Source organism: Maylandia zebra, linkage group LG20 (genome assembly GCF_041146795.1).
Source record: "Maylandia zebra isolate NMK-2024a linkage group LG20, Mzebra_GT3a, whole genome shotgun sequence".
Lineage (NCBI taxonomy): Eukaryota > Metazoa > Chordata > Actinopteri > Cichliformes > Cichlidae > Maylandia > Maylandia zebra.
The window spans coordinates 18,026,110-18,047,676 of NC_135186.1; the positions used below are offsets into that span (position 1 = coordinate 18,026,110).

At 41.6% G+C, this 21,567-nt stretch overlaps 1 protein-coding gene across 1 annotated transcript in view; it reads right to left on the reverse strand.

Annotated features, from left to right (window-relative positions):
- Nucleotides 1-20,026, reverse strand: part of LOC106675687 (uncharacterized) — a 42,110-nt gene extending 22,084 nt beyond the window's left edge. Inside the window, exons 1-4 of the mRNA XM_076878526.1 lie at nucleotides 19,758-20,026; nucleotides 17,017-17,232; nucleotides 16,384-16,635; nucleotides 5,075-6,082 (exon numbers count right to left, since the gene is read on the reverse strand). Of these exons, the coding sequence (XP_076734641.1) occupies nucleotides 5,075-6,082; nucleotides 16,384-16,635; nucleotides 17,017-17,232; nucleotides 19,758-19,920 (1,639 nt within the window). The 5' untranslated portion in view covers nucleotides 19,921-20,026. The remainder of the gene's footprint in view (nucleotides 1-5,074; nucleotides 6,083-16,383; nucleotides 16,636-17,016; nucleotides 17,233-19,757) is intronic.
- Between the last annotated feature and the right edge of the window lie 1,541 nt (nucleotides 20,027-21,567).

The following is a 21,567-nucleotide window of genomic DNA, read 5'->3' on the forward strand; positions in this document are numbered from 1 at the left end:
ATTCATAGGTATTGTTCAATTTTGGCGATTTTCCTCTATAAAATTTAATTGACTTTTTACAGTGGCCTGCTGTGGTTAATAGTAACATATTCCAGTCATGAGTGGTATCAAAAGTCTTCTCCACTGTAGCATTTGGCATTCCCAATAATATAACATGATACCTTACTCAAAACACAGCTAATATAGCACAGTTTTCTTAATGCAAACATCGGTAACTCAAAATCAGCAACCACAGTGTTAAGTCTGCAGTTCATACTTATGTGAAGCTAGAGTCTCCTCCTCCAGTCTCTCTTATCCTCCTGCTCCTGAAAAAACAAAACAAAACAAAGCGAAGCATCCACCCTTCTCTTGTCGGCTGGGTGAATTGTTTATGAATTGTTTATTGGCATTTACGAATCCTAAAGTTGGTGCAGTCATTGTCTCAGTATCAAGTCAGTCAAAGCTTTTAGTCGTCAGTCCATCACAGTCCATTCACATGCATACCTCCATACACATTCATACCAGATGTTGCTGATAATGGAGTCTCCCACGCAACCTATTCGAGCGTCCATCACCAGCAAGATGACGTCATCATTTTAAAGGAAAACAATTCCTTGTTGTTTTTTGGGCCGGATTGACTCGGTGCAATCCTTTTAGACTCAGAACTTCTCAGTGTTCCCTATAAGTGAATTTCTCCCAAGCCAATTACAATCATGGAGAAGCACACTTTGCAACTGTTTTTGTAAGAATATTTTATAGCGCTTTAAATTTCAATCTTTCAGGCCTTGTTTAAAGAGCTGATTGTTAAATCATGAACTCACAAAATATCAACATATCACCACCGGTGGATCACACCTCTCAGATGTTTTTTCTCCAGTGCGCTGTAACAAAAACGAAAACAGACGTAACCAATAAAACACTAATAACAATAACATAAACTAGGGCCCGTTGCAGACATGTCCAAGCATAAAACTATCCCTCTCTCGCTCAGGAGAAAGAACACAAGCCAAAGCTCACTGATAAAATCAAGCTAGCGCTAAACAAAACCAAACAATCAACCAGAAATTCACAGGAATATTTTGCTTCCTGCCGGGACAATATTGTGTGGGAATGAGAACCTCAGGTGCCGTAACACCTTTTGTTCCTCCTTGAATTAAAACTCAATCACAGAAAATGCCGTACTCCGACCTAAACTTACACTATTAATTCATCATTTTCACTCTGTGCCACTGTTCCTCATCAGGGCTGTGTGAAGCACAGCAAAGAATTCAGTCAAGGCCTTGAGCCATAAACAGACATCACGCACAGACATTGTTTTCATAACCAAGCTCTTTTAGACCTTATTCCTAAAATCTACATAAATGCCCTCTGGGTGACATATAACACATTCTAAGTATTTAATGGTAATCAATGGCTCCTCATAAAAATTATGCATTGGGATGTTTGTGTGCAGCATTTTGCATATCAGCATAAGCAAAGCATTCTTCATTGCATCAGCGTGTATGTGTGTGTGCGTGTGGATCACTCTTCATTGCACAAGCGTGTGCATGTGTATGTGTGTGCATCACTTCTCAGTGAATCAGCATTCCCGTGTGTGTGTGTGTGTGTGTATGTATATGTGTGTGTGTGTCATTTCTCACTCACTCAACGAGTGCACGTGTTCATGTGTGTATTTCACTTCATTCTGAATCTGTGTGTTTGGAGACGTGTGTGTGTGTGTGTGTGTGTGTGTGTGTGTTCATCACTTTCCTGTTCTGGTGTTCTGGGTAAACCACGGCCTGAAGCGTGCCCTGGGGTCCTGCCCCCCCCTCCTTTTCAGTTTGTTTGCGACCATTGCTGCTGCTGCTGCTCAAAATTCAGTCCGTCCTGGTTCTGACCCCAATTGGGGCAGTCCTTTCTCCAGTGTCGATGTTCACCGCAGGTGAAACCTGCATCTTCTTCTGTGTTTTTGTCCATTCTGAGGTGCCTTCTGTCCTCAGTTACTCCTCTTGTCTCGGTCACGCCCTTTTTCGCCACCCGATCATCCGTGTTGGTCCATCACTGTCCTGCACAGTGTGAATGCAAAGTTATCAAGGTCAGCATTCTTTCGCTCGGCCTTACTTTTCATTCGGGCTTGGCGGGTGTCTCGTCACAGCTCTGTCAGCTGACGCAGTCTGGGAATTTTCCCCCGTGTAGTGAAACGGGCCTTAGGTTTAGTGCTCTCCGTCTCGGCTGCATGAGATCACATTCCTGCAGGTCTGTTGACATTCTCAGGTCGTTGTTGTGGGTCCAGCTGTTGCAGCATTTGGTCAGTGTCACGTATGGGGGAGAGCAGGAGTCCAGTCAGCCTCGGCTTTCAGGGCCGGCAAAGCAGCCTGTAATTAAATATATATAGAAAAAACAAAAACAAAACAAAACAAAAACAAACAAAAAACAAAAACAAACGAACAGGAAAATGATGTTGTGTTGGCTGTGTTATTCAGAGGGGAGACAATGGGGCCAGGCCCTATGTCAGCCTTCTTTCCCCCTTTTTTTTGTTTTTTGTCTCCCGATATAATCAACTCCTAACCCACCAAGTTGACAGGACAACATGCACCTGTTAAAATTCTTAAGATCATGTTTAAAAGCCCAAAAAAGGAACTTTCTTTCATTCAGTAATCACTTTTATTAATCAATCAACAGAAAACATGTCACAATTTGAATCTTTTAACCACTAAATTTGTTGTGTCTTGCCTGGTTGGTTAGACCAGTGTTCCTTTTTTTTTTTTTTTTTTTTAGTTAAATTGTTGTCCTGCAACCCAGAGGGTTTCTTTGTCAGTAATGTATAGACTTCATCATTTAAGTATGTTAATTTTTCTTTAACCTTGCTGGAAAATCTTCACGTGTTCATGAGTGTAAGCTGTTTCTTCATTGCGTGTATGTGCATTTGTATAAAAGCAGGTTAATTTTATCTTTTCTCAAACTAGGCGTTACCTTAAAAGGAGCCTTTCTCTCAGATTTCTCTGCTTGTGTGTTTTTGTTTCACCTTTTTGTTGTGATGCTCCGGACGCCTTCCCAACCTCCACAAGTCCGTTGGCCCCAATTTTATGTGTTAAAACTTCTCTTAATTTCTCCTCTAATTCTCTCCTCGCTGCTGTCTTTTTCACAGCTGCTGATTCGTGCTGGGTGTGGTTCCCATTACCTATAATCACACTGCACCATAGACCAAAATACCCCTTTCTCTGCGCTTATGACCGCCACAACGGGGCAAAGTCGCATCATAAAAGTGATGCTTGCATCCCCGAAGTTATACCTGACATCATAAACCAGGTTTTGCTCTATGTACTTAAAATTTTAGTTTGTATTATGACCGCAGCCCTTAAAACTCGACTGACGCCACAAACCACCGTCAAAACCTCTATCCAATGTACTAAAACTAGCACCAACCACTACTGCACTTCACGGCCGCACCACCGGAACACGCCGTATCATAAACCAAACCTACGGACGTGTTTCGCTCTCGCGTTGCCAGCGTTCAACTGCACCGTGAAGCCAGCATCTGCTTTTCCTTAAATCAACTTCTATTTCATTTCTGCACATTTATCTAATGAACTAATATGTGAATATGTTCTGTTAACTCAAAAGTATAATGAGAACTAAACTACATACAGCTCACACACTCTATATTAAAGGGTATAATGTGATCTACAGCAGTATTCTAATTCAACTACTTTGATTACATATATAAGGTAACATATAATAACAGAATAATCTAATATTGAACAATCTGTCTTCACGTCACTGATGGTGGTATAGAAAAGTCTTAGACATGCTCTTGGCAGACAGGGGAGGTGTGTGTTCAGTGTTTGCTATTATTTGCTCCACTTTTGTTCTGAAACACACAACTTCAGGAGACATTGATGGAGTACCGTTGAGGACCTGGAAAGTGAGGACAAGAATCAAGGAAGTTAGCATGATTATCCACTTGAATGCGTTGAATCTTTCTGACCAGTTGATCACCAAAAGGCAGATCACACGAAGCCCTGTTTAACAGCTCGTTTGGAAGTACTGTTAGTTTTTTAAAGAGCAGCAGGATTGTGGGGTCGCAAATTTTAAAGGCTTTGCAGAATTTCTATAGGCTGGAAAGATGTTGATTCAGGCTTTTGGAACACAATTGAAACCAAAACACAAAATCTACAGGAGATGAGTGAAGTGTGATGCCAACAGTTTTATTGAACATACAAGATTAACAAAGATTTAGAAGAAAGAAAAGCCCACTAGGGTGTTCGCCATAAGTACATGCAGGCCAAACACCAATCAAGATAAATAAAGATGAAGACTCCCGGGACTCTTCTGAGGTCCTTTTACAAAACAACAGCTGGGTATCAACAGGTGTTCACATAACAGTAGTGCAAGCTATGTTAAAAATATGAATAATAAATGACCTAAGTATATGGGTCACAAACAATACGAGAACTTGAATCAACCGCCTAACATTGTCATTCCCTAAAATATTCCCTTTCCATCTACAAAGCACTTCCCATTAATGTCAATCTAGTGTATAAATTCATTAAAAAAAAAACCAAAATCCCAACAGGAGTTCTGGCAGTGTGCAAGTTAGCGAACAGTGTACAGTTAGTAAACTGTCTCATGCTTTAAACACCTTCAAACTGTGAACTTCAGAGAAAAAACTGATTTCAATAAAGGCTACCGCATGTACACGGGTAGTTTTTTTAAACTGATATTTCCAAGTGTGATTCTGAGAAATAGTTCTTTTATGTCAAGACCCAAAAATATCTCAAGCACTGTTGAGGCCATGCCAAAGAAAATGAAGAAACTTCAGTAAAGACAAAGCCCATAAACAATAAAAAATGATGTCAGAAAATGTGATAAAGGTGCAAACATTTCATGTTGCGAGACAAACACTTTTTCTTGTCCATGTGTGAAAAAAGAAACTGAGCTTCTGAAAACCTTTTCAAAATGAAGTTTTTTTTTCCGAATGCTCATTTTTAAATGATCCAAACACTGTTTATGTGATCTGCCATCACCATTTTCTAAGAATGAAACTTAGCATGTAGGATGGTTTCCGAAATGCATTTTCAACTGTACTAAAGTAATACAGAATGTGGCTTCTCACCTGTGTGAATTCGCATGTGCATATTCAAGTGACTCTTCCTAGTAAATCTTTTCCCACAGGTGCTACAGCAATGTGGCTTATCACCTGTGTGAATTTGCATGTGTCTCTTCAAGTGACTCTTCCTAGTAAATCTTTTCCCACAGGTGCTACAGCAATGTGGCTTCTCGCCTGTGTGAATTCGCATGTGCATATTCAAGTGACTCTTCCTAGTAAATCTTTTCCCACAGGTGCTACAGCAATGTGGCTTCTCGCCTGTGTGAATTCGCATGTGTATATTCAACTCACTCTTGCTAGTAAATCTTTTCCCACAGGTGCTACAGCAATGTGGCTTCTCGCCTGTGTGAATTCGCATGTGTGTTTTCAAATTTGATTTTACATGAAATCTTTTCCCACAACTACTACAGCAATGTGGCTTCTCGCCTGTGTGAATTCGCATGTGCATATTCAAATGACCCTTCACAGTAAATCTTTTCCCACAGGTGCTACAGCAATGTGGCTTATCACCTGTGTGAATTTGCATGTGTCTCTTCAAGTGACTCTTCCTAGTAAATCTTTTCCCACAGGTGCTACAGCAATGTGGCTTCTCGCCTGTGTGAATTCGCATGTGTTTAGTTAAGTCTGACTTCCAAATAAATCTTTTCCCACAGGTTCTACATAACTTAGCTGTCTTGGAATTTTGAACTGACAAGCCTGATACGATTTGCTCCGACTTATTTCTGTGTGAGTTACCATCCTTGCTTTCATCCTCATCTGTGTCAGAAGAGTTGTGAGAAAGGCACTGGTCACAGCATGGTTCTGATTCACTGTGGTCACTTTTTTCACGAGATGGAAAATTTGCAGTCTCCTGCATTAGTACAAGCGGTTTTTCCTCTTCAGTGGTACTGAGTTCCTCCTGTTCCCCTTTAATCTGTGAAGGATCCTCCTGGCCTAAACTGGAGTTCTTCTCCTGGTTACAGACCTGCTGATTTGTGAGCCCCTCCACATCCTTACAGTCATGTTGTGGAAAATCTGAAGGGACAGATCAAAAAGCATACATTTTTTGCCTTAACCATTAGCAAATCTCCACATGGTAAGCATGTTGCTTAGATATACCAATGAAAATCATGTTGTGGGGAGAAACAGTTTTGCTGACTCAGTGAAAACCATTTTGGCTGCTCATTTACAAACTCTACAAATAATATAAACAGACCATCTACGATGAGAAAATAAAGACGATATATAATCAAACAAAACAAAGTCGTATCCCTGAAAATTTTTAATCAAAGTGCACAAAACATTTAAAAGTTTATTTAAAATTAGTTAAAAACTTTACAGGACACTCACTGCAGTATTTTTTTGTTTATTTTTTAGATTAACCATTCATTGCCTGAAAGTTGGGGAGAATGGCAGGTAGAACCTTCACCTTTCAGGTCCCTCTTCTGTGAAAACAGCTGCCAATTTGGATTCGGAAGACAGATACCCTCTCTACTTTTAAGATTAGGCTTAGGTCAGTACTGTTGGGGCAGTTAGCATTCTCTTAAAGTCTCTTTGTATGTTTTCCTGTCTGGTGGCCTCTTGTTGGTTTACATTATGGTTAACACTAGAAATACTGACTTTTTTCTTGGTGCAAGTCCCTACCACTAGATTTACTAACCCCGTGCAAATTTGCGTAAATTCCCTGAACCTAACACCTACTAGCACCCCCAATATATATATATTAGGGGTGCAACGATAAACAAAATTCACGGTTCGGTTCGGTTCGATACTTTGGTGTCACGGTTCGATATTTTTTCGATACAAAAAAAATGTTCATGCCTTTTTAATTTGTCATTTATTAAAATTATAAATATATATTTTAACTCAAAAGTACAGTTTTTAAATTTAACCCTAACCCTTGTGCGCGTTTTTTATTTTGACAGCGAATGCGCACCTGTGGACCACTTATGTGCAGCCCTGGTTATATAGCTCGTCATATTGCAGCCACAGAAATTATTTTGTCCATGAAACCATAAAGCTGCACTTTCTTTTTGCCTTATAGTCTGATTTGTCATAACTTCTCCGTTTTGTGGTAAGCTTTTATTTGGCTGTCACTTCTTCACCCTGACCTGTCTTATTTGGCTCAGCAGAACTGAAATGCTTTTACACGCGCACTCACATAAGCTCAGCGATTCTCTGCGCGATCAACCTCTCACATGTTTAAGCTGCGGGAGATTTCACTTGTCATGTTTGCATAGTAAGCTAACGATTAATAAGACGATGTCAGAGGAATTGGTGAGGAATCACTCATCTTTGGAAAAGAGAGTTTATTACAGAGAAATGGCTCTTTCCAAAATAAAAGCTATACTATCCGCTTCTTCTGGGCTATATTCTCAGCAGCATAAGGAGAATCATGTGCTAACAGCTGTCTAAATGACTCGGCTAAAGTTAGTAGCATGCTTGTTGTTTTTGTCTTTGCACTAGGATGATGTCGGTGTAAATGTGCAGTCATATTCGTTGTGTTCCCACTAGTGCTTTCAGGTTAATCTCGTTGAAATGACCTTAACGCCACAACACGGCAAATCTCCGTTAACGAGCTACCGCCGATCGCTCCGTGCATGGGGCTAGACGGCCAACACGTTAACGAGCTAACTGCGCTAACACACTAGTTCACACCCATGTAATTGAGCATTGCGTGGCACATCCAACATACTGTTTTACTTTAGTCCATGACTCGCTTACCTTCAGGGTCATACGTCACATGAAAACCAAAATAATTCCAAACGCCAGATCTGAATGAGGGTCAATTTGCCTGTTGCAAGGAGAGCTTAACTTCTGTCTCGCTAGCTTGCCCTGTGCTCTTCCTTCTGACTATGCTGTCTGTGTGGAGCGCTCAGTGGATCTGCGCTCGACAGTGCAGCCTAGGCGGAGTAGTCGAACGCAGATCCACTGAGCGCTCAACACAGACAGCATAGTCAGAATGAAGAGCGCAGGGCAAGCTAGCAAGACAGAAGTTAAGCTCTCCTTGCAACATGAACCTCCCCCACCCTCATTCAGATCTGGCGTTTGGAATTATTTTGGTTTTCATGTGACGTATGACCCTGAAGGTAAGCAAGGCAAGGCAAGGCAAGGCAAGGCAAATTTATTTGTATAGCACAATTCAACAACAAGGTGATTCAAAGTGCTTTACAGAGACATTAGAAACAAAAACAAATAAAAAGCATGATTTAAAATTGATTAAAACAAGCAAACAAACAAACTAACTAAACACACACATTTCACACCTGTTCGCGCGATCTGAACCCTTATCGTAAGGGGAGCTACCAGTCCTTCTGTGGACGAGCTACTTTCTATTTTAAATTCCCTGAATTTAAAGTACTCTCTAGACCCAGTCTAGACCCAGTTGGGGAGCTACCCAGAGCTCTAATCCCACACCTGTTCGCGCGATCTGAACCCTTATCGTAAGGGGAGCTACCAGTCCTTATGTGGACGAGCTACTTTCTGTTTTAAATTCCCCGAATTTAAAATACTCTCTAGACCCAGTCTAGACCTAGCTGGGGAGCTACCCAGAGCTCTAATCCCACTTAACAAACAAACAAACAAACAAAACAGTATATAAAATCAAGACAGATAAAATCAGAAATAGATAAGATCAGTAGTTAGTGTAAGTTTTGAAATTTAAGCTTAAAAGTGTGGATTTGGTGCTTTATTCAAATGCAGCTGAGAACAGGTGAGTCTTCAACCTGGATTTAAATAAACTGAGTGTTTCAGCTGATCTGAGGCTTTCTGGGAGTTTGTTCCAGATATAAGGAGCATAAAAGCTGAATGCAGCTTCTCCGTGTCTGGTTCTGACTCTGAGAACTGATAAAAGACCGGATCCAGATGACCTGAGGGATCTGGAAGGTTCATACTGGGTTAGGAGGTCACTGATGTATTTTGGTCCTAAACCATTCAGAGCTTTATAGGCCAGCATCAGAACTTTAAAGTCTATCCTCTGACGGACAGGCAGCCAGTGTAAAGACCTCAGAGCTGGACTGATGTGGTCCACTTTTTTGGTCTTAGTGAGGACTCGAGCAGCAGAGTTCTGAATGAGCTGTAGTTGTCTGACTGATTTTTTAGGTAGACCTGTAAAGATGCTGTTACAGTAATCAAGCCTACTAAAGATGAATGCATGGACTAGTTTTTCCAGGTCCTGTTGAGACATCAGATCTTTTATCCTTGATATATTCTTGAGGTGATAGTAAGCTGATTTTGTTATTGTCTTAATGTGTTTTTCTAAGTTTAGGTCTGCATCCATCACTACACCCAAATTTCTCGCCTGGTCTGTGGTTTTTAGATGTATAGATTGAAGTTCTCTGGTGACCTGTAAAATTGCAAAGTGAAAGCAAAAAAACAAGCGCAAATTCAAACGGGATTTCAATATGTCACATATTGACAGTGGCTCACCGATGCCAATGACATAATTACCCAGCTACATTTCTGAAAGAATGCAAAAGCATTGACATATATTTTTCCTTCCTACAATAGCCCGACGGGCAGGGCAGAGATAGATTTTGGTAGCCCGACTGAAAAAATTGCTAGCCCCAGGATGTCGGGCTAGCGATTTTGCGAGCCCTGTATCTGATTGAGGAATCACTCATCTTTGGAAAAGAGAGTTTATTACAGAGAAATGTCTCTTTCCAAAATAAAAGCTATACTATCCGCTTCTTCTGGGCTATATTCTCAGCAGCATATTAAACATATCAGGTCCCCATAAGGAGAATCATGTGCTAACAGCTGTCTAAATGACTCGGCTATAGTTAGTAGCATGCTTGTTGTTTTTGTCTTTGCACTAGGATGATGTCGGCGTAAATGTGCAGTCATAGTCGTTGTGTTCCCACTAGTGCTTTCAGGTTAATCTCGTTGAAATGACCTTAACGCCACAACACGGCAAATCTCCGTTAACGAGCTACCACCGATCGCCCCGTGCATGGGGCTAGACGGCCAACACGTTAACGAGCTAACTGCGCTAACACACTAGTTCCCACCCATGTAATTGAGCATTGCATGGCACATCCAACATACTGTTTTACTTTAGTCCATGACTCGCTTAGTGGAGCTGTTCTCATCGAGACGACCCCTCCTAACTACAGTTTTATCAGTGAGGCCAGGGTGAGCAGGAGAGGAGGAGGGGTTGCTGTCTTATTTAATGAATCATTTCAATGTAAGCAGCTATCTCCTGGAAGTTTTCAGTCTTTTGAATATGTGGCTTTACAGCTGAAGGCCCCGTCCAAAGTTGTGTTTCTTAATGTTTACAGGCCTCCCAAATACTGCACAGACTTTTTTAATGACCTCAGTGAACTGCTGTCTGTGATCTGTGTTGATTTCGACTGTGTAATTATTGTTGGGGATTTTAACATCCATGTGGACAACCCTCAGGACAAAGGGACTAAAGACCTGAGTAACACTCTGGGCAACTTTGGGCTGACTCAGCATGTAACAGAGGCCACACATAATAGAGGACACACTCTTGACCTACTGATCTCCAAGAGCCTGAGCATTTCAAACATTACTGTGTCTGATGTGGGCTTATCTGATCATTACTGTGTTTTCTTTGAAAGTAAAATCTCAGCCCACACAAATACAGTGGGGCAAAAAAGTATTTAGTCAGCCACCAATCGTGCAAGTTCCCCCACCTAAAATGATGACAGAGGTCAGTAATTTGCACCAGAGGTACACTTCAACTGTGAGAGACAGAATGTGAAAAAAAAATCCATGAATCCACATGGTAGGATTTGTAAAGAATTTATTGGTAAATCAGGGTGGAAAATAAGTATTTGGTCAATAACAAAAATACAACTCAATACTTTGTAACATAACCTTTGTTGGCATTAACAGAGGTCAAACGTTTACTATAGGTCTCTACCAGGTTTGCACACACAGTAGCTGGTATTTTGGCCCATTCCTCCATGCAGATCTTCTCGAGAGCAGTGATGTTTTGGGGCTGTCGCCGAGCAACACGGACTTTCAACTTCCGCCACAGATTTTCTATGGGGTTGAGGTCTGGAGACTGGCTAGGCCACTCCAGGACTTTCAAATGCTTCTTACGGAGCCACTCCTTTGTTGCCCGGGCGGTGTGTTTTGGATCATTGTCATGTTGGAAGACCCAGCCTCGTTTCATCTTCAAAGTTCTCACTGATGGAAGGAGGTTTTGGCTCAAAATCTCACGATACATGGCCCCATTCATTCTGTCCTTAACACGGATCAGTCGTCCTGTCCCCTTGGCAGAAAAACAGCCCCATAGCATGATGTTTCCACCCCCATGCTTCACAGTAGGTATGGTGTTCTTGGGATGCAACTCAGTATTCTTCTTCCTCCAAACACGACGAGTTGAGTTTATACCAAAAAGTTCTACTTTGGTTTCATCTGACCACATGACATTCTCCCAATCCTCTGCTGTATCATCCATGTGCTCTCTGGCAAACTTCAGACGGGCCTGGACATGCACTGGCTTCAGCAGCGGAACACGTCTGGCACTGCGGGATTTGATTCCCTGCCGTTGTAGTGTGTTACTGATGGTGACCTTTGTTACTTTGGTCCCAGCTCTCTGCAGGTCATTCACCAGGTCCCCCCGTGTGGTTCTGGGATCTTTGCTCACCGTTCTCATGATCATTTTGACCCCACGGGATGAGATCTTGCGTGGAGCCCCAGATCGAGGGAGATTATCAGTGGTCTTGTATGTCTTCCATTTTCTGCTGATTGCTCCCACAGTTGATTTTTTCACACCAAGCTGCTTGCCTATTGTAGATTCACTCTTCCCAGTCTGGTGCAAGTCTACAATACTTTTCCTGGTGTCCTTCGAAAGCTCTTTGGTCTTGGCCATGGTGGAGTTTGGAGTCTGACTGTTTGAGGCTGTGGACAGGTGTCTTTTATACAGATGATGAGTTCAAACAGGTGCCATTCATACAGGTAACGAGTGGGGGACAGAAAAGCTTCTTACAGAAGACGTTACAGGTCTGTGAGAGCCAGAGATTTTCCTTGTTTGAGGTGACCAAATACTTATTTTCCACCCTAATTTACGAAGAAATTCTTTACAAATCCTACCATGTGAATTCATGGATTTTTTTTTCACATTCTGTCTCTCACAGTTGAAGTGTACCTCTGGTGCAAATTACTGACCTCTGTCATCATTTTAAGTGGGGGAACTTGCACAGTCGGTGGCTGACTAAATACTTTTTTGCCCCACTGTATATTTCTACTTGGAGAAATTTAAGAGGCTTATCCCTCAAAACTTTAAATACAATAAAGTTGCAAAAAATAGTTTCCCACCACAGGAAATTTATTTTGAGTGTCTTCATAGTTTTATTTTGGAGATACAGCAATTTTTATATACTGCAGGAAAAACAAAAAACAATCCTATGATGCAAATTTGCAAAGAAAACAGCATGTGCATCATTTCACTGTGGGAAGTGTTACGAACAGCTGATAGGAACGGCAAAGCGTGTTTCTGGAATATTATGTTTTTGTTCCTGCAAGCGCTTTTTATGCAATTTTTGCAAAGCTATATGTGGAACGAAACCGTGACCGAGGACAAGCTGATGGCATCAGATGTAAGTACAACTCCTCCGGTTTCATATGCAAAACAAATTATTGCGCTAGCTTACACGGTTCAGGTTCTACAGGGATTTAAAAATAGTTACGCAAAACGGAGCGTGCTGCTCTGACCGGCTTTAAAGGGTTAACAATGACTTTAAAAAAATAATATAAAAGTGTGCAACACCACTGAAGTTTGTTTTTTTTTAAACTCTCTTTTCAACCAACGGCAGTCACTCTCCAAATAACTTCTGCTTAGCTTTCCGAGCTTCCCTCGGGTCCTCTTAATCAGCGGTCTCCAACCTTTTTTGCGCCACGGACCAGTTTATGCCCGACAATATTTTCACGGACCGGCCTTTAAGGTGTCGCGGATAAATTAGGGAGGGGCTAATAATCGGCTCAGTCATTTTTAATGATCGTTGAAAGCCCAGATCGTAATCGTGATTAAAATTCGATTAATTGAGCAGCCCTACGTACTATGGCAATGACAGACCTTAGCAGACTCTGTGGGTCCAGCACGAGTGAAGCACGAGCGATTTGCTACTGCACTGGGCATTCCAATGTCCTCCTCTACCCACACAGTGCCGTCTTTTGCCGTGTGGCTCAGACTGGGCTTCCCAGTACCACGGTGCCTCTTCCATGGAGGCATGTTGGGTTCTTGTTCCGTCTCCTTTTTAGATTCTTCTGAGGAGGTATCAGTGGCCTGCTGGACAAATGAAACCTCTCCTCCATCAGAGTCTGCTTCATCCATTTCCTGAAGCAAGGAAATGGATGCGCGCCTGTTGCGCGCAGATGTTCTTCCTGTGAGGCAGTGATACAGAGGCCATCCTGATGTGCCTTGTCAGAAATGCGAAGAAGAAATGATTCTCCAGCCTGGGCTGTCTGCTTTTATGCACAGCACTGTGCTGAAGTAATGCAATGCCACTCCCTCACATACACAGTCACAATGGAAGATCTGTGGTGAGAGTCAAGGAACTGCATTGCTGAATGCTGCAAACAGACTATGACACAGACAGACAGACTGTGTGGGAGAGTAACCTAAGACAAAAGGCAGAAAGATGAAGAGATGAACCAACCTGGAACTGAGGGACAGAATTAATTTTTTATGTTTTGCTATTTTTACATGAACAGGCAAAGGAGAGAACATGCAACGCTGGGGAGATCACACATGTCACTCATGTCATTGTATTAGCAACTTTTCATTCTGTTTTCACACAATTTTTTATAAATAAAACAGACTTGTGTTTCCATATATTGTGAATGTGTCTTACACATTTGCAGGTCAGTCAATGTGTGGGATATTTTGTATAGATACGGCAGGCATTTCTGAAGGTTGTAACACAGAGGTTTGGCCTGCCTTGGATCTGAGCTACTCTGAGTAAACGTGCCAGGCCTCAAAGATAATGGGTGGTTTGCACAACAAAAGCAGGAGAATTGAGCTGACGACCTTTGAAAATCTCAGTAGGGGTGAATAACACCTTGGGTTAGTAAATTTAGTGTAAAAAAAAGTAAGAAAAAATAAACAACATCATTTTAAAAAATGTTTGAAACTCAAGAGGTCAGAAATTTCACCAAGCTGTGTTACGGCTATTCTTCCCATCCCATGCAAGGACACCTGGATTGGCTGGAGGACTGTTTACTTAGCCTGATAGGCCGAAGGACACTGTCTCAGCTAAACTATGGACACGCAGACACACACACTTACACTGATAAGCACTCACTCATCCCCTCTCCCTTTCCAACGCCTTCGATGCTTGTGCCCTACCGGGGAAGATAGCAGTCAACTGGACCAGCACAGATGCTGCAGGACCGGATGCGCTGTCTACACCGGCTCTCTCTTACCCTTTACCCGCCCCTGTTGCTTGTCTTGTGTTTCTATGGTGTATTGATAGTCATGTGCTTTTGTGCTGAGGTGTTTTTTCTGTTATCAAACTGTTCTCCCACTAGGAGCTCAGTCTGAGTGGAGTTTTTTTTCTCCTCCTCTTACCTCATGTAGTGTATTTTCGTTGTTTTTTCCTATCAGCCTACCTTTCTGACATGTTAGATTAGATTAGATTAGATAGAACTTTATTAATCCCTCGGGTGGGTTCCTCTGGGAAATTCGATTTCCAAAAAAGCACAGCACCGACAGAAGTTACAGAGTTACAGAATATTATATGTATATATATATATATATATATATATATATATATATACACACACACACACACATATATATAAATACAGAGACAATATAAATAAAATATACGAAGGGGATAAATAGAATAAATAGGAATAAAAATAAAAATACAAGTGAATTGCACATTTCAAGTATTGAGTCTATTGCACCGTTGACTATTTACAAAAGTATTGCACAAAAGGTATTGCACAGTGAGGTGAAGAGGCACTACAGCTTAGTTGTTCCCCCCTCCTTTGTCCTCCTGTTTCCCCTCCCTCTCCCCTCCAGGGAGGAGTTAAACAGTCTGATGGCGTGTGGGACAAAGGAGTTTTTAAGTCTGTTAGTTCTTGTCTTTGGGAGAAGCAACCTGTCACTGAACAGACTCTTCTGGTTGTTAATGGCCGTGTGCAGAGGATGCCCAGCATTGTCCATAATGTCCATGTCTGCCCAATGTGATGTTTGTGTAAAGTTGGTCAGAAGGTTCCTTTGTAAGTGCGCATGCGCCATTAGCGTGCTGCCTGCTGTAACCCTAATTTCCCTCGGGATGAATAAAGTATTCTGATTCTGATTCTGAAGCTGAGCATTTTTAAAATCAGGGTCACACCTATACTTCTCTATAGCTCGTAAACATGAAGCAAAGACAGCGCTTTGTATGTTGCAGACATTCATCAGCAGCTGCTTAAAACAAATCCTCCGTATCCAGTGGCCAGAGAGGATTACAAACTGTGGACAAGTACAAACCAGAAACCAATAGCAATACAGTTCTGAGAGAAAGTGGTGCTGGATTGGCCACACAATCAGGAAGTCCACCAATAACATCACTACACAGGCCTTGTGCTGGAATCCAAAGGGAAAGAAGAAGAAAGACCCAGAAACACATGGCACAAGGACACACCTATCATAGTGTTGTGTGGTTTGCTAAAAGCTTAGTTTCAAATCGATATATTTTATTTTTAAATTGATCGTTCAGTCCTCATGGGGATTGTTATGTTATCCACAAAAGGTTTAGTGGATGTACTCAGTCATAATGTACAGGGGCGGCTCCAGAATTTTTTCATATGGGTGGCCATATGGGGGCCACTGAAAACATTGAGATGGCACACCAAAAACATAATTTAAAGTTCTTTTTTTTGTTTTATTTTTTTATATGCTGTTGTCAAATATAGGTCACTTGAAAAATGTGGCCAAAAAAAGAAAGAAAAGTACATGCCTAGTTAATTTCCTGTTATTAAATTTGATATTCACTGTAAGTGTGCCTGCAGGTGCAGGGGCGCAGCACAGGCGAAGGAGTGACGACTGCAATTTGGAGGGACAAACAAAGTGACCATATGAATGACAAATATGAATATGGAGGAATAAATAACAAGCTGACGTTTCAACTCATTGTAGGGTGTCTTCCTCTCTCTTGTACTCAATTATTTTCAACATAAGACAGTCCTGACAGGGGCGACACTGGGAGGGCTAGACATTTTGGCTCTTAGAATATTACGTCAGTTTCCTTATTGCAGTCGGTCTTTAAATTCTTCATGTGCCTCTATAAAGTATATTGGAGGTCTGATTAGGACCCAACATGAGTTAGATTTCTTAATACAAAACTGAATCTATCTATTAAAGTTTTGCATACCTATTCTGTGCAACTTTACTTCAGGGTTCCACATGATGCCCAGCTCCTGCCCGGTCCAGATGATGATGCCTTTGGTTTCCTGCTTCAGTGCAAGCTGCTCTCCTTCCTGATTGGTGGAGATTTCCTCCTGTTCCTCTTTAGTCTGTGGAGGATCTGTGTTCTGCTGGTCCAGACTGGAGTTCCTTTCCTGGCTACAGACCTGCGGGTCATCCAGATCCTCATTTTCCTTACAATCATGTTGCTGTGGGAGGTCTTGATGGACAGAACACACAAGAAAAAAGTCACACTGTGAGCAGGTCTCTCAGATATGTGAGCGATATTTAAATATTCTCTCTCATGCAGCGAACAGAGAAGAATTCTGTTTACATGCAGAAAGTCATCATTTATGAGGCGTACAGCTCACTACTCCAACTTGGTCCTTGTGGCCAATAATCCACAGTTTTCATTGTCTCAACATTTTTCTACATTCTGCGTACAGTTCTGGGCTAACATGACTTAAATCTGAAACAGAAAACATGTCTCCAGTGAGGCAGTATCCCAGGCGGTAATGCACGCCATGTGTCTTTGTGACATTTTGTTATAAGTCATATTCATTTCTATATTATGAAATCTGCTTATTACACTTTTACATACCAAATCTGGTCAGCCGTGATCCAGGTTTCCACAACAAATCCAGCTGTTCTCCGGTCCAGACATTAATCCCTTCATCCTCCTGCTTCAGTGCAAGCTGCTCTCCTCCCTGATTGGTGGAGATTTCCTCCTGTTCCTCTTTAGTCTGTAGAGGCTCTGGGTCCTCCTGGTTGAGACTGGAGCTCCTCTCATGGTCACAGAACTGCTGATCATCCAGACCTTCGTGTTCAACAAAAGGACACAAGAAAATAGTGACTAATGTGATGATAAGAAAGCTCAAGAAGGATGAAAACGGTCACCTATTGAGAATTTAGCTTGCGTTTTATGTTGCCACAGAAACATTCACTGATAGTCATTTGTTCACTGGATGATGTTGATAACCTTACAGCTGTCTGGGGTCTGATTTTTAGATGTGACTGCCAGTGATCATCACACACTGTGAATAAACAAACAAATGAACAGCAGCATGATCTGAATATGATCATGAAAGCTTAAAGTATTTTACGACGGCAGGTAAGATATGCTGTTAATGCTAATCTTTTAACATTTTACTAATAAATATGATGCAAATCTCATGGTCCACTACATTCCAAAGATGCTCTGTTGGGTTGAGAGCTGGTAACTCTGGAGACCCGAGTACAGAGAACTCAATGTCATTTTAAGGGAACTGCATATTTTCTCTTTTTTGGACTACTCTCTGTAAATCATGCAGATGTTTGTGCTGGAAATTTAAACAGATCAGCAGTTTCTGAAATACTCAGATCAGCCAATGTGGCACCAACACCCACACCATGATCAAAGTGATTTCAATCACCGTCACTGATCGCTATATGCTGAAATGCATGGACTGCTGCCATCTGATTGGCTGATTACATTTTGGATTAAAGAGTAGTTGAACGGGTGTAGTTAACAAAGTGGCCGTAAGTATGTTTACATAGATGCAGTGTTAGGGAGTAACGGCATACATGTACCGGCGTTATGCATTTAAAATACAAAACATGAGTAACTGTATTCCGATATCCATCCATCCATTCGCTTATCCTTTTCAGGGTCGCGGGGGGCGCTGGAGCCTATCCCAGCTGTTATAGGGCGAAAGGTGAGGTACACCCTGGACAGGTCGCCAGTCTGTCGCAGGGCTAACACATAGGGACAGACAACCATTCACACTCACATTCACACCTAGTGGCAATTTGGATTATCCAATTAACCTATCCCCACAAGCTGCATGTCTTTGGACGGTGGGAGGAAGCCGGAGTACCCGGAGAGAACCCACGCAAACACGGTGAGAACATGCAAACTCCACACAGAAAGACCCCGGCCTGATGGTGGAATTGAACTCAGGACTTTCTTGCTGTGAGGCAACAGTGCTAACCACCGTGCCGCCGATAGTTACCGATAATTTGGTAATAATTAGAATACAGTTACTTCTAAATAAATGGATTACACGATGGTGTATATATGATATATATGATATATATCCCGATAATGATATATATGACAAAATAGTGCTTTTTCTGTAAATTCTGTGAATATCGGGCAACTTGACTTTCATGAAGTGTTTTCAGCTGGGTGTCGTGTACCTGGAGTCGAGTATTTTGACCAATGCACTATATATTTTTAGATATATGTTGTAACGGCCGCCATTTTCTTTCTGAGTATTTATTACACGTGGGGGAAAAGCCTGTTCTAACGTATGAGTCTAAGGTTTATTTTGAGCACCTGATGGCTCTTTTTTGCTTCTCATCTATAAACTCTCTCCACAAACTTTCACATGATTCATGCGTAGGTGGTCGAAGAGGTTTGTCGTGTTTGAGTCCGTGGTGGGAACCAGTCTGGGCATAATTTCCATAGTACAGTTTTCTGATCCGTGTCAGACTTTTCATAACCAAACCATGTCCATGCAACAGGGGGAGCCCCTCATTTAGGAATAACATCCTCAATTTGTTTTGACTGGTCCTTCTGTTTGGAGCTACCAGGTTCTGCCTCATCTTTATTGATTGTACAGCCCTAACGTAAGCCTACTACAACTACCTTGTATTAGTTTATGTAGCTATCTAGGTTATGTCTCACTTCAGAATCTTCGATGTACTATTGCTGTGTGACTCATTACTATTACTGAAGGCTGCATTACAACCTGCTACTTGCAAATAATTATGTGCAGTTCTGAAAGCAAACAGAAAGAAAACCTATTACTGATACAGAAATTGTGTTCTATACGAGATCGCTGCAAAAACTGCAGCCTTGCCTAATGTCCACCCTACTGTTACTCATTTTACATCACGATTTAAAAATTTACTTGAGATTGCTTTCAGAACTGCACATGATTGTTTGTAGCTAGCAGGATGTTAATGCTATGAATCAAGTCTAACAGTCTTTAGTCTATGAAATAACTTTAGCTAAAGCCAGCTAACAATGTTAGCTCGGTGGCTAGTAGCCTTCAGTTATAGCAATAATTCACACAGCAATAGTACATTCAAGTAGTTGTAACAAGCAAGTAATAAAGTAATCCGGACCAAAGTATTCAGAATACGTTATTCACATTGAGTAACTTAATGGAATAGTTACAAACTCCATTTGGGCCATGTATTCTGTAATCTTTCGTGGAAAACATTTTAAAAGTAACCTTCTCAACACTGTACAGATATAACTTCATACACTTTACTGTGGTGTATTACTAGTTCAATGCATTTAGATCATGCCCACGTGAATCACACGATGATCCCGCAACCCTCACACCTCCACACCTGTATTGTGTGACTTTATCCCGGGTCTGATATCAAGCAGTCTTAGCTGACGGATCTCTTCCTCATACCGGACGATCGTTTTTTCAAACTCTGAGAAGATTTCTTCTGCAGCAGAAGTTAATCTCTCCTTGATAAACTCTCTAAGATTCGGAACTGAAGACATTATTGCAACAACAACCGACACGGCCAAACCAACATCTTCAAACTTAATTCAGGATCGCGATGGGATCTCTCAATGGCGCCATTGCTGCTATTCTTCTTCTACTGAATTTACGGTAGGCTGGAGGTATAAAAGGCGTAATACTGCCCTCGTCAGGTCTCCTGATTTCTCTAGTACAGACTCTGCTTTGTCTTTCTACAAAGAGTTGACGACATTAAATACAGATGTTTTAACAGTGCTTGAATGTTTTATTTTGTTTACTCTAGCCTCCAACTCAAACTTTGGTTGCTCCTATGCCCACGTCACTTCCTCCACCAATCAGAATGAGGGTCCGGGTTCAGGAAGACGTCTTCCTGATCCCAGTTCCACAAAGGTCGGTGAAAACTTTTAAGTTTGAGCAGTATATAAAAATAAATCCCAATCTGATTGGTATAGTGTTTTTTTGTTGTTGTTGTTGTTGTTGTTTTTAATTTCTGTTTAATCGCCGGTCATTGCTCTGCATCCCAGTGAGGCCAACTCCTGCTCTGTGTCGTGGCTGTGTGAGCAGGCAGCTCAGCGTTACTACCAGAAATGTGGCCTCCTGCCTTGTCTCTCTCTGCAGAAAGAAGGCGCTCTGCTCTCCCCGCAGGACCAGCTACTGGCCGTCCTGCACACAAATGAAGAGGTGAGGTGACACTGAGGAGAGCCAGAAGTGACCATACTTGGACCACAGACAATTTAAAAGATGCTGAAGACTACCATGATTGGTTGATGAAGTCTGATCACGAGTGTTTAAGACAAATGTTGTCACCGTTGCTATCTTGGATTTTTTTTAAAAAAACCCACAGTGACAAGAGGATGGCTATGACTGTGAAACAGCTTGCATGTCAGCCAGTGAGCATACTCCTTTTCTTAGGCAAAGTATGACCCAAATTCATAAAATAGACTTTCTCATAGACACAGAGGTCTTTTCATTAAATCACTGATAGAAGGAATGGAGGTTCTAGGTCCTTCCACAATGACTTCATCTTTCATTACCCAGATGAGGCGTGCAGGTTTTAGACTGTATGATTCTGGTAAGAAGGTGAAGGGCTGGTTATGTTAACAAGCTGCCTGAGAAACTACAATCTGAGAAACTGTAAAGATTAGAACCATTTCTATTACCAGACTGGATGCTGACTTGCTTTTGGAGCCAGCTTCCAGAAGACACTGAAGGAATCACAGTTTTTGGGATTGAATCCTTGGCTTCACTTTCCTGCACCAGTGCAGGATAACTGATGGGTTTGTATTGCAGGTTCTGGCTGAAGTTTGCTCGTGCACTCTCAGAAATAGAGGTATGAGAGAAGAACATTTTTGTACCTATAGGTACATTTTTTTAAAATGTTCCCTTAAAAGTACAATACTGGCCTTTAAAAGTCCAGAAATGCCCCTTTAAAGGTACAATTTAAAGTACAAATCTGTACCATTTTGACCTGTACTGCAGTGACAGTGGCAGAATGTGGTAATGGGTCAGCATGGGAAAATCTGGATGGGCCTGGTTAATTGTAAAATTCATATGAGATGTGAGTGTGCTCATAAAAGCTACATGTTATAATCAAATCTGTTGGTCCTCTCCTCTGTACGTAAATTATCCTATGATGCAAAGAATATCTGTAACCTACCTTTGTGTAA